General features: G+C 39.5%; 1 protein-coding gene across 2 annotated transcripts in view; it reads left to right on the plus strand.

Annotated features, from left to right (window-relative positions):
- Negr1 (neuronal growth regulator 1) overlaps nt 1–12,013 on the plus strand; it is a 758,422-nt gene that overhangs the window by 602,241 nt on the left and 144,168 nt on the right. For both annotated transcript variants that reach the window (XM_021157845.1, XM_021157844.2), the window contains exon 6: nt 3,038–3,189. In XM_021157845.1, the coding sequence (XP_021013504.1) occupies nt 3,038–3,189 (152 nt within the window). The remainder of the gene's footprint in view (nt 1–3,037; nt 3,190–12,013) is intronic.

Genomic DNA, 12,013 nt, shown 5'->3' on the forward strand with positions numbered 1-12,013 from the left:
TAATTTCTATATTTCTATCTATATTTCTATGGGACCTTATGTAGCCCAGGTTAACCCCCAGTTTCCTTAGTAGCTAAGGATCACTTTGAAGCATCAGAGGTATCATCCTGTTTCTACCACCTAATTTGAAGTATATGCTATCACACCCATATTATGCAATGTTGGAGATAAAACCCAGGTTTTCATGCTATAGAGCAGTGTTGCACCAACTTTAGTATGTCCTCATCCAAAAAAGAGTCTCTTAATAAAACATAAAATTATAGGAAAACATCTTGGATAAAATCTTCAAAAAGAAAAAAAGTCATCAATTAAAATTAAATGCTATAGCATTTAGGTGGGACTCATGTTTTGACATTCAGTTACTGGGGTGGGGTCATCTATGGCCTGGGCTACTTTTTTCCCTCAGCTTCAGCATTTGGAAGGGCAGAGTTTGTGTTAATCTATCTTTGATCACTTGACATGGAACTCACCTTTTATATTGATTTAGTAAATATTTTCAAAATTGCATTGAATCTTTGATAAAACTTCCAGGGCAAGATCTTTGTGATTAAAATCACAGAGGCCCGTTGTCTGGACGTACACCTCAGTGTCCACAATCAGGTGAGCCTCAGTAGTCACACTCTCTCAAAGACGGCTTTACAAAGCACTCAAGGAGAAGAGCATGTCTGAAATGCTGTGTAAGGAATAAGCAGTTCTCAAACGTTCTACTGTAGAAGGAAGTTAGCTATAGACTTCATTAATTTCAGTGAAGTAGGCTCCCCGGGAGACTATTGTGAGGGTAGACTCTTCTCTTGCTCATTGTCCTCATCATCTCCCTGGCTGTTGGGTTATCACTCTGGCATGCTACTGTGATATTGGTGCAGATGCTGCTGCCAGAGCACTACAGGAGGGGCTGCACAGAGCATGGGCTATAACATGCATGACTCAGCAACATATGTAGCTTTGCTTCATTGAAGGGCAGAAAACGGAAAGTCAACTCATCCAGAGAGATAGCCATGACAAAGAAACCAATGGAGCCAAAGAGCTTCTCAATGTACTCCCTGGAAAATATCTCAGAGTTCAGCCAGCGGAAGATTCTAGTTCATTTCTTCTCAGTTCTATAGAAATGTGACAGTTCTGGTTTGGGGCACATCAGAGATTCAGGAGTCTAGGGAATTACAGAGCCCTCAGAAAATGTGTCTGTAACAGACATGGGCACAATGACTTAAACCCTAGTACCAAAGTAGGCAGGAAAATGGAACTGTGATCTGTACATGTGGCATAAATAATCAGTTTAAAATAAAGCTATTAAGGGGATGTGTGCAGATATTGCCCAGTTAGCAGAGTTCTCACTAAGCCCGGGTTCAATCTCAGGCATCAAATTATATTCATTTATTCATGAATTGGTTAAAGGTTATTAATGTGAGACATGAAAGTGTACAACAAGGCACTAGGAATTTAGCATATATTTTCATAATTTTAAAATACTTTCATCCAATATTCTCATTTAGAATTGGGGATCATTATTTCTGCTCAAGTTTAAATTTTGTTCAATGTTTATTCAACTCATAGTTTTGTTAATATGATTGAAGTTTGCATTTTGAATAAGTCAAATTCAACCACTACAGCTAGTAAAGTAATTCTGAGAGTAATCATATCTCACTACTTCTGATTTGCACTACACGTAGACTAGTTTGTCTCGATTCAGTGTAATATACAGATAATAAGAAGTCAGTGCCAACTCCAGGGAAACCATAGATGAACTTCTTTGTGATCAGACATAGTTGATACTGAAACTATCATACATGAAAGAAAAATCTAGCTGGCCACTCACCAGGTGAATTTACTCACTTCTGATCACCATGTCTCATTTATATAAATCTGACATTGCTCAAGCAGAAGATAGAATCTGGTTTCATCCTCATTGATACATAATTTATATTTAGAGAGAAAATTTCTTCAATTTGGCTTCATTTAATGATTATTCTAACCCATTGTCCTATAGAATACTCCATGTACTTGAGACATCACTACAAATGGTGTATAATTTTAACATCAAAGAAAGTATATCCTTGTAGTGTGACGTTTTTTAGGAGATTCAAACAATCCAATCTGTTAAAAACAAAAACAAAAAACAAATAAACTCATGTATCCACACTGAGAGAACCATGCAAGAGTGAGTTACACAGAGAAGACAGTCATTTAAGAAATAATAGAAAACATAGACTAGATGGCATAAGGAGAAAGTGGTTTAAATGACAGGAAAAGCAGGATGTCAGAGCCAAGGGTAGATCCAGGAAGAGGCAGAAATGGGGAGCAATATGACTGGTTACTACAACATAGAATCATGCAAGCTCAGATTGAACACGGGCCTCAGGTGCTGTGTCTGGAGAGAGTGTGAGGATGTCAGCAATATCAAGCAGATACTATTGACATTTTTACATGGAGAGGTTTACAGGAATTATAAAGTCCTAAAAAATGGGGCAAATATGTTTTAGGATACTGAATGCTGTCAACATTGCTGTACTTCCTTCTCTAGGTTAAAGGAAGTCATCCCCCAGCCTTCGTTGTCTATGTCAACAGCTATATGGTATTGACTTTTTCTTGAATCCTTGTAACACATGTTTTCAGAGGAGTTACCCATGAAGTATCTTAGGCTCCTATCAACTAGCCAACTGACCCAGAAGCCATTTGCCAAGCTTTTGGTGGGCAGCTTAAGTCTACTTCCTTTTTCCTCTTTCTTGGTTTTCATGGATGAGAAGCCTTTGCTCTACTGGGTTAATTTGTACACTAGGAAAAGTACACATGAAGAGCACATGGTCTGGTTTATCATGTAGCAGGGCAACCCATCAAAGCAAAGGACCTCTATAAAGCCTGTCTTCTCTATCAAACCCACCAAGGGAGGAGAAGTGTTGCAGAACAGAACTAACACCATGTTGGCAATCCATGAGGGTGTGGTCACATGATAGCTTCCAGGTTGCCATGGCATCTCTGCCTAAGCTGAATTTAAAACTGATGTCCCACATACATGCTAATTATAGTATGTTCTCTTCTCTAGGCTCTTCAATGGCCAACAAGGAATTATCATTCAGAATTTTAGCACAAGATCCATCCTCACAGTGACCAATGTGACGCAGGAGCACTTCGGCAACTATACTTGTGTGGCTGCCAACAAGTTGGGTACAACCAACGCGAGCCTGCCCCTCAACCGTAAGTTAAAAAAAAAAAAAAAGAACTCAGAAAGCATACTCCAAGGGCCTCCAGACTCCTCTGCATGAGCAGGAATGAAGCCCAAGCACGGAGTATTAGCTTAGACCTAATCCTAATGTAGGAACAGAAAAGTTTGTTCCAAAAGTATCTGGATGTTTGAGAATTTTATGATACCTGTAAACATTTACATGTAAAAAGTCTTAGAGTTTAAAAGGAGTAGGAGTTACAGAAATAGATGAAGTGCATCTTCTGACTGAAGATAGTTAAATGAAGTTTTATCTGTAGTGGTTTATTAAGAAAAAAAAAGTCTTCTCTTGAAGCATGGAGGAACCACGACTTGAGTTTGCTCTTGGTTGTTCATCTGTAGACACTCATCTTGGGAGTCACCAGAAAGTCACATGCTGTATGTAAAATGAGATAGTGAGTAAACAGGCATTGGAAAAGTATTTTATCTGCATATGTAGCATATTGACTTAAAACTGTATCTTGAAATACAATGTAGGGTTTAATTAAGAAAAATGCTACGTTCTCTATACATCCAAATGTAACATAATGGGTTGTCTCTTGGGTTTAAGCCCAAAACAAGCAGAACCAAGCAGTCAGGAAGAGAGGGAGGTGGATCCCCTGCTGATAGAACGTGGGACTCATTTGTAAAGCAATGTCTTCATTGCTTTATCTAACAAAAGACATGTGGGGTTGTTGTATAAAGACCCTATATTTATGTATATGGGCAGAAATTTGAGGGTCTCCATGCCTGAGCAGAACACTTTTGCACATGCTCAACTTGAGGTCATAGATTTCAAAGGACAGGTACTGTGCACATCAATGATGTTCTTAGCTCAGGGTCATAGGCGTCTGTTCCAAAGATTGAAAAGGCAGATATGAACACCTCTGGGCATGCTCCACTTTCTCCAAAAAGTTTTAGCAGATAAAAGGAAGGGATACTTTGAAGACGTATTAGTGTATCTGCCCTCAAGGTGTCCGAGTGTCTTTAGAGCTCACTCTAATGCTTCTCAGGGACTGGGAGTGATTGAGCAGCAGCCCTAGGGACCAGCAGGAGAGGGAAAATCCTACATTAATGCTCTTCTCAGCAACTACAATTAGTACTTTGTGGAAGCTGAGTGACTTACAGATGGTTAGAACCATAAAACACCACTTATTTTAAAGCTGACTGTTTATTTGAAAATTCAGAGAAAAATGCAGACTCTCTGCTTCCTCAGTTTCACAAAGTTATCTGAATGAGTCTCCTCTCAAAGTTAGTATTCTTACTGTAACCTAGCACACATTCTTATGTTACCCCATGATAACAACTTACTCCAGGAAAATGCAAATACTGTGAAGTTCATCATAGGCAGGGGATTTTCTGTTTTGTAGAAACAAAAATGGTATGAAGATTTTCATCTCACATAGAACACACTTCATTGTGTATTATAATTTATGAGCTTTTGAATTGGAGTGATTAAAAAACTTCTAATATAGAATCAAGTGCATAAGTTTATATCAACTCTTTCATTGGTTTAGTTAAATATTTCCTAATATTTCTTAGCACTAATTTTGAAATGAAAACAATCGTGGCCATGCAATGGTCTTCTGTAAAATTCTTGCTAAGATTTTTTTTCTCATGAGGCTGTTTTCTATGGTGATTAGTAACAAGAGCCACTGAAGAGATCAGGAGCAGGTTGAATTCTAATTTAATGTAAATATTCACAGTTCTATAGAATATTGTCAATATTTTAGATGGCTTAAATATTCAAAAATCTGAAAAAATAAATTGATTTAAAAAGCAAAGAAAAATTAAGAATTAACAGCATGTTAACTTGCTAACAAAATTTCTAAATCATAGTTTATTTTCTAAAATGAAGTAGTAATAATATTTCTTACAATTTAGGATTGTATGTTATGTCTATCTATCATCTATCTATTTATCATCTTTAATTTACCTATCATCTGTCTATCATCTGCCTATCATTTATATATCTATCATCTATCTGTTATCTGTCTACCATCTATCTGTTATCTATTATCTATCTATCTATCTATCTATCTATCTATCTATCTATCTATCTATCATCTATATATCACCCATCTATCATCTCTCTCTCTCTCTCTCTCTCTCTCTCTCTCTCTCTCTCACTTATTCCTGTTAACACAGGTTAATGGTTGGCTAACAAAAACAGACTTTGTCTATAACTATGAGCTGGCCCTGGAAGTTTGATGGTGTGTCTGTGTATGGAGGATTCTTCCCTGCAATGACTGAAGCTCTTCTGCACTAAAGTATCTCTATTATGTACTCTAATTATTGTTTCTGTTTTATCTTTTATTTCACTTTTGTGGTACTAGAAGTCAAATTCATGATTCGTGCAAACTAGGCAAACACTGTAACCTTGAAACAACATCTCCAAAGACTGTAGCTATTTTTACACAATTTGAATTTTTCTGTTGCGTGCTGTGGAGTTTCAAAACTGCATGAGTGTCTCATCAATCACTTTAGCTGCCAAGTCACCAAACACAGTACATACTATTTAATAGATAATTAGCAAATTTTTAATGAATAAAGAAACTTAGCCCTGGATGAATGGACTAATGAGTCAATGAAGAATGAGCTGTTTTGTAGCTGTTGGCCTCCCTTATTAGCCTCAGATATGCCAAGCAATGTCCCAGGCATTAGAAATGACATTTACTATTATTTTATTCTGGCCCAGATTTTATCCTAATTTCTTACAGGAATTTGTCTTTTTAATCCTCACACAAGTCAATGATGGGGTTCTCCAATCCCCTCTTTACAGATAAGAAAACTTAGAAAGAGTATGTTCAGTGGCAAAGGTCATTAGATTAAGCCAGTAGTGAAGCTGAAGCTTGAGTCTTTGCTGCTGGCTTTATGCTTAAGCTCTGAGCTGCTCCACTTATCTACCTAAATCTAAGACCACAAAACCACCATGGAATGAGAGATGATCATGGCCACTTGAAACAGAGTTGAAAAATCATTTCTATGTATAACTGTCCTCTCTCTAGGTTTGTCCTTAGTCTTTAGAATGAACCCTGAGACCATTTCAGTCTACTTTTAATTTACACAATCTCTTTTTCCAGATCAACAAAAAGATATAAGATAATGTGTAAGTTTGGGAAAGCCATCAATGAAACCATGTAAAAAGGATGTCAGTGCATTTGGGTATGAACATGTGTGAGGGAAGAAGAGTGGAGGGAAGGGGATGGAAGGAGACAGGAGTGGGGTGGGGGGAGGAAGGAGAGAGAAAGAAAGCCGTGTGTGGTGTGTGTGTGTGTGTGTGTGTGTGTGTTTTACATCATAGGAGAAAAATAGATCTCTCTTAAATCTACATTTTACTGCACTTCAGCTATGTGTTGCTTTATGTAAGTTACATGTGTTTCATTCAAATCCTCAGTAATTCATTTCCAAACTGAGGGCAATCATAAATTCCCCCAATAGGAATTTAGATGATGTCTTTAATGCACCTGTCCCTTTGTCTGAAGGTATTCAGTAAATGCAGTCATTGTTATTGTAACATCACATATACTAGCTCTTAGTTCAATGCACTTGAAGCAGCACTGTGGCTATATGGGGGATAAATGACTTATGATGATGACTGTCTATCCACTGCTTACCTGAAAGCTTCTCTGGTAAACAATCCACTTGGGAGAAAGGTGGAGGAAAATAGGCTTGAGATAATCTCCTATATCTAACTCACAAGTTTGCCTCATGCCTCTCTTAATGCACTGACCAGGATTTGTGGATGTTAATTCTACATTAAATGTTCTGTCCACAGCATAATAGTGCAGGCTTCTGGGATCTTTAAAGGGTGAAGATGGAACAAATATGAAGTTCCATGTGGCCCTCATATGGCTGATTCAGCAATAGTGCTCACTTGTCAAATATGGGTGTTGATGGTCTACAATGTTCAAAGCCATAGGCTTCATGTTGGAAAGATCATGGTAAACAGATCTCCCCTCAAGGAGCTCAAACAATGGAGAGGAGAGAATTACAAGCATAAGTGGCTCCAGTGCAAAATAGTCAACAGAGAAGAGGCTCTAGATCTAGCCTCAAGGGCCCTGAAGTGACCACCCACCAAGAGAAGCTGAAATTAGTATTTGAATTGTAAAAAACCAATGTGTAGCTCAAAACATCATCTGGGCCATCATTTTCTCATTCTCTGAGGAAGAATTTTCAAAAATTCACTCAACAATAATGATGAGCATAGAGGAAATGACCAAAATGACAACATCCCACAGCCAGGAGCCAGACAGGAGTCTGTGTTCCCAGATCTAGGCCAAGGCCAGATAGGAGTCTCTGCTCCCAGAGCTAAGGGCAGCCTTTAGTAATTAGCAATGATGACTGAAGAGAGAGACATGTAGAACTGCTCATGTGATGATAGGGAAGAATGAACAGCTGGACAAGAAGTCATGCTGGTCTCTTTCTAGAGACAGTAAAGGGAGAAGTGAGACTGTAAAGAAAGGCTGGACAAATTGACAAGTATCAGGACAGCCTTGAATATATGTTTTGACTTTAGGCTTGGCGTCATTAAATGATTTTTAACAAAGAAATTGTATGAACAGATCTGGATTCTGAAAGACTTTGTTAGACTGTGTGGGTTCTAAACCCCCACACAAATTTTAAATAACATGGTCAAATAAAAATGGTGCAGTCAGTAGCTGAGGTGAGAACTGAGAGACAAGGAGATGTAAGGCGGTGGCCAAATCTGCAGAGAATAGGACAGCGTAGGAAGCAGGACTCAGCTGACTCCTCATGGCTACTGTGCGTAACATTAACCAGAATCAGAACATGAAAAAAGGCCCAGTGCTTTTAGCACCTAGAAAAGACCAGGGGTTCATTTTTGTGCATTTTTAGTTTTAGACTATGTCCAGTAGGCAGTTGGGTATACAGTTGAGGAAGGAGATGATCTGGAAGTTTCAGACAGAATGCAGATTCAGTGATGAGAACAGGTCAGATTTCTCATAAAGACAGGAACAGTGAAGTACATGAAGGATACATATCCAAGCAACATCTCCAAGAAGAGCAAACAGCAGGGAGAAGTACAAGACAGAGAATGGTAGGAAGCCAGGGGCTGTGGAGCGCTCTGCCACCTCAGACCAGAGAAAAACTGGTGATGAGCCACTGTTCTTAGAAATCTGTAGTGGTTGGTGATTTCTCTAGAGTAGTTTCTGTGGAAACCTTTGAGAAAATGTCACATTCTATATATTGAGGTTAAATAGAGATGGGGTGAGTTATGGGTAAAAATCCCACTTTCTAGACGTCTGTCTGTGTAAGGAAGTATCAGAGCCTCATCCTGGATGTTTCCACAGGATCTGGTCTGCTTAGCCTACTTTTCTAACAGGTTGTGTACATGTCAGTCACTTTATGACCTGCACAGTCTCGTGAGTTTCTAGCCAGGAATTAGTGCTGTGACCCTGTCCCCATCTACTTGAGCCTTGCTTCTTCCTGCTATTTGAGATTTGAAAGAGATGTTTCCTCTTAAGGTTTTACATTGCAATTGTAAAAGGAACTATAATTTTAAGCAGAGATTTTAAGCAATTTTTATCAATAAAACAATTTTAAATTGCTGCAAATGAGAGAAAAAAAGAAGTAGAGAAAAATCAAGAGAAGGACAGAGAGAGAGAGAGAGAGAGAGAGAGAGAGAGAGAGANGAGAGAGAGAGAGAGAGAGAGAGAGAGAGAGAGAGAGAGAGCACTGTAGCCCTGTATAGCTCAGTGCTTAAGAAAGGCATTCTTTAATATAATTCATAAGGGATAATAGTGTGACAACTATTCATAATAGATTTCCTTGTTAAGTAAAAACTATGGGACTCAAAATTGCATATGCTAATGTTTTCACTTATGATATGCACAACACAAGAATTACTCTGTGTATATTCCTTAAAGGAAGGAAGCTCAGTGGGCCCTGTTACTCAAGAGCTCACTGTCATGTGAGAAGGAATTCCCTCTCCACCTGCTGTCTTTGAGAACAGTGCAGTGCAGTGCAAGGGCCTTGCTCCTCATTTTCACCGAAAAACATAAGCTGGCTTTAGTGTATATATGCAAAGGTTCAACATCTGTAGAGAAGCTGAGGAAAGAATCATTCAGAATAGAGGCAAATGTGATCAGAGTGCACACAGCTTCATGGAAGTGCTGCTTTCTCCAGAGTCTCAGTGTGTGCACATGAGTGGGACAAGTCCAGCCTGGATAATAACAGGGAAGCCGTTTATAACCACAGACTAGATAGGGACTTTGCTATGGTATGTGCATACCCACTCTCCCTGTAAATGTGTTCCCAAGTATGTGTGAAACCTTTGCTGAAGAGTAAATCTTGACTATGTTGAGGGCCTTCTTGCCTGTGCCCCTACATCTGCTTCAGAAAGATGATATATTAGAACTTCAAAGGACTCAACAAAACTTGTACCTGCCTTGACTTCTCTGCTAGAAGGTCCAATATGAAATGCTTTCACAAATATTACTCCTTAACTGTCCAGAAAACTCTCAGATATTACTAAGAGCATATGGAATTTGATGGAAAATGACTTTACTTCAGTTGTGCAAAGGTGAAAGGAGACAGGGTGTGGCAGCTATGCCCAGATCGGAGCTGCTGGTGGCTGACTTTTGTGGCTGGTTTGCCAAACTCAGATTATGCTTTTCTGGAAAGTAATACTTCAGCTCTCTACTTGCTTAAAATATCTCCAGATACCAGTAAGCTGCTGTGGGCTCTCACCACTCTATCCTGGTATAGGCAGTTGATCTTGTGCAAGGCAATGATGATACCACAAGTTTAAATGTTTTATATTCTAGATCAAAACTGACCTTTGCTTCTACAACTTAAAAGGAGTAAGATTTCATTTAAGCTGAAAGACATGGTCATCCATTTAGCCTTGGGGACTCCTAAGGACACAGTGATGTGTGAGCCCTAGGGCTTTATCCTTGTAGCTTTGAGATGTTAATAGGAAGGCTTGGCTATGTGCTCTTAAAACAAATGCTGACAAGAATTATGTTGAGGTTTTGACACAGACTCTGATATAGCAACATGGTCCCATGCAGTGGCATACTGTCTGGATCTATTCAGACAAGATCAACACACCGTGAATGCACATAATTTTGTGGGAACAGAGTTAAAAAATAACAAAAAGCAAGAAGACCTTTCCTCCCAGCTGATGTTTAGAGCTTTAGTTCACAAGCAGATGGATAAAAAGCCATTCCAAACCACATGAAATGGGCCTCATGAGCTGAAGCAGAAATGGGACTGCCAGAGCCTGAAGTGCTCCAGACCACCATGAAGAACAAGCACAGAACTTAGTCCTTTGTACCTCTGGTAGTACAGTATTGCTGCAGGCAGGGAGGGTCAGACATGATAGATTCTATTTTGTGAAGCAACAAAATCCCTCTTTCTCCCAAGTGAGGCCTTCTGCAAACTCTTGCTGTGTCCAGTAATACATAACTTAACAATGGGGGGTGGTGAATTCTGCAAAATACATTATAGCCCAAGGTAATGATTTACCAATATCACGAGCTATATTCACACAAACCTGTATCATTTAAGCCATCACAGACCTAGCCTAGATGCTACATGTGTGATAGAGCATGCTGTTCCTAGGGCTATGATAAACAAAGCATGATATTAAATCAAGCACAGGATAAGTGGAGAAATAGGACTGCCATCAAGATAAGAGTGTGGGTGTGGGGAGGGGTGTAGAATGGAAAGAGTAGAGACGTCAAGAACACCACATGAAGACCTACAGAGTCAACTAACCTAAACCTCTGGGGGACCACAGAGACTCAACTACCATGCAAGGGCTGGACCTAGACTCTCAGTTGTAGCAAATGTGTAGCTTGGACTTCATGTGTGTCCCCTAACAATTGTAGTGGGACTTTGACTATGTTGCTTGCCTTTGGATCTCCTTCCTTTAGCTAACTGCCTTGCCAGGCCTCAGTGGTAGAGTACTGCAATGACTTGATGGGGGTGGGAGGAGGAAGTGGTACCCATGGGGAGATAATTGGGGGATAACTGGAGGAAGAGGTTTGTGAGAGTAGGACTGGGATGAGAGGAGGGAGTGTGGATGCATTTGGGATGTAAAGTGAATGAGTAAATAAATAAATAAATACATGGAAAAAATAAAGAAGATGCAGAGTAGTCATGAGATATGCATATGAGATTACTGCCAGGTTAAGACTACAAAATATTTTATCTTAATGCCATTTTTTCCTAAGTAGAGGGAATGTATTCCAAGCAATGGATAAAAAGCATTGAAGGGGTCTGGAGAGATGGCTTAGTGGTAAAAACACTATCTGCTCTTAGAGGATTAAGATTAAATTCCTAGTACACATGGTAAGTCACAATCATTATTAACTCCAGTCGTAGGGGATCCAAAACTGGTCTCTCTGAGCACAGCCTGCACATGGTGCACAGAATACATGCAGGCAAATCACAAGTGCACGTAACACTTTTGAAGGGGAGAGAGCAGGAAGCATAGTCATTCACTAAAATTCTCAAGGATTCGATGCCATTTATCATTACACTGCGACACTTTTATACCACATCCACAGGATTCTTTCTGTCTATACTACTGAAGGCACTGACAGTACACCAACTGCAAGGATGCCTCAACAGCCACAGTGTCACTAGACTTCAGCTCTATTATGGGATTATGGGACAACCACATCCCTTGTGGGCCTATGCAATGACAGGTCACAGGTGTGTAACAAAGACGGTATGTAACAAAGTGAATTGGAGCTAGTTTGGTTGATATGGACGTAGACCTGGGAGATCTCCCTTCTCTCTCTCTCTCTCTCTCTCTCTCTCTCTCTCTCTCTCTCTCTCTCTCTCTCT

This window comes from Mus caroli, chromosome 3, assembly GCF_900094665.2.
Source record: "Mus caroli chromosome 3, CAROLI_EIJ_v1.1, whole genome shotgun sequence".
In the NCBI taxonomy this organism is placed as follows: domain Eukaryota; kingdom Metazoa; phylum Chordata; class Mammalia; order Rodentia; family Muridae; genus Mus; species Mus caroli.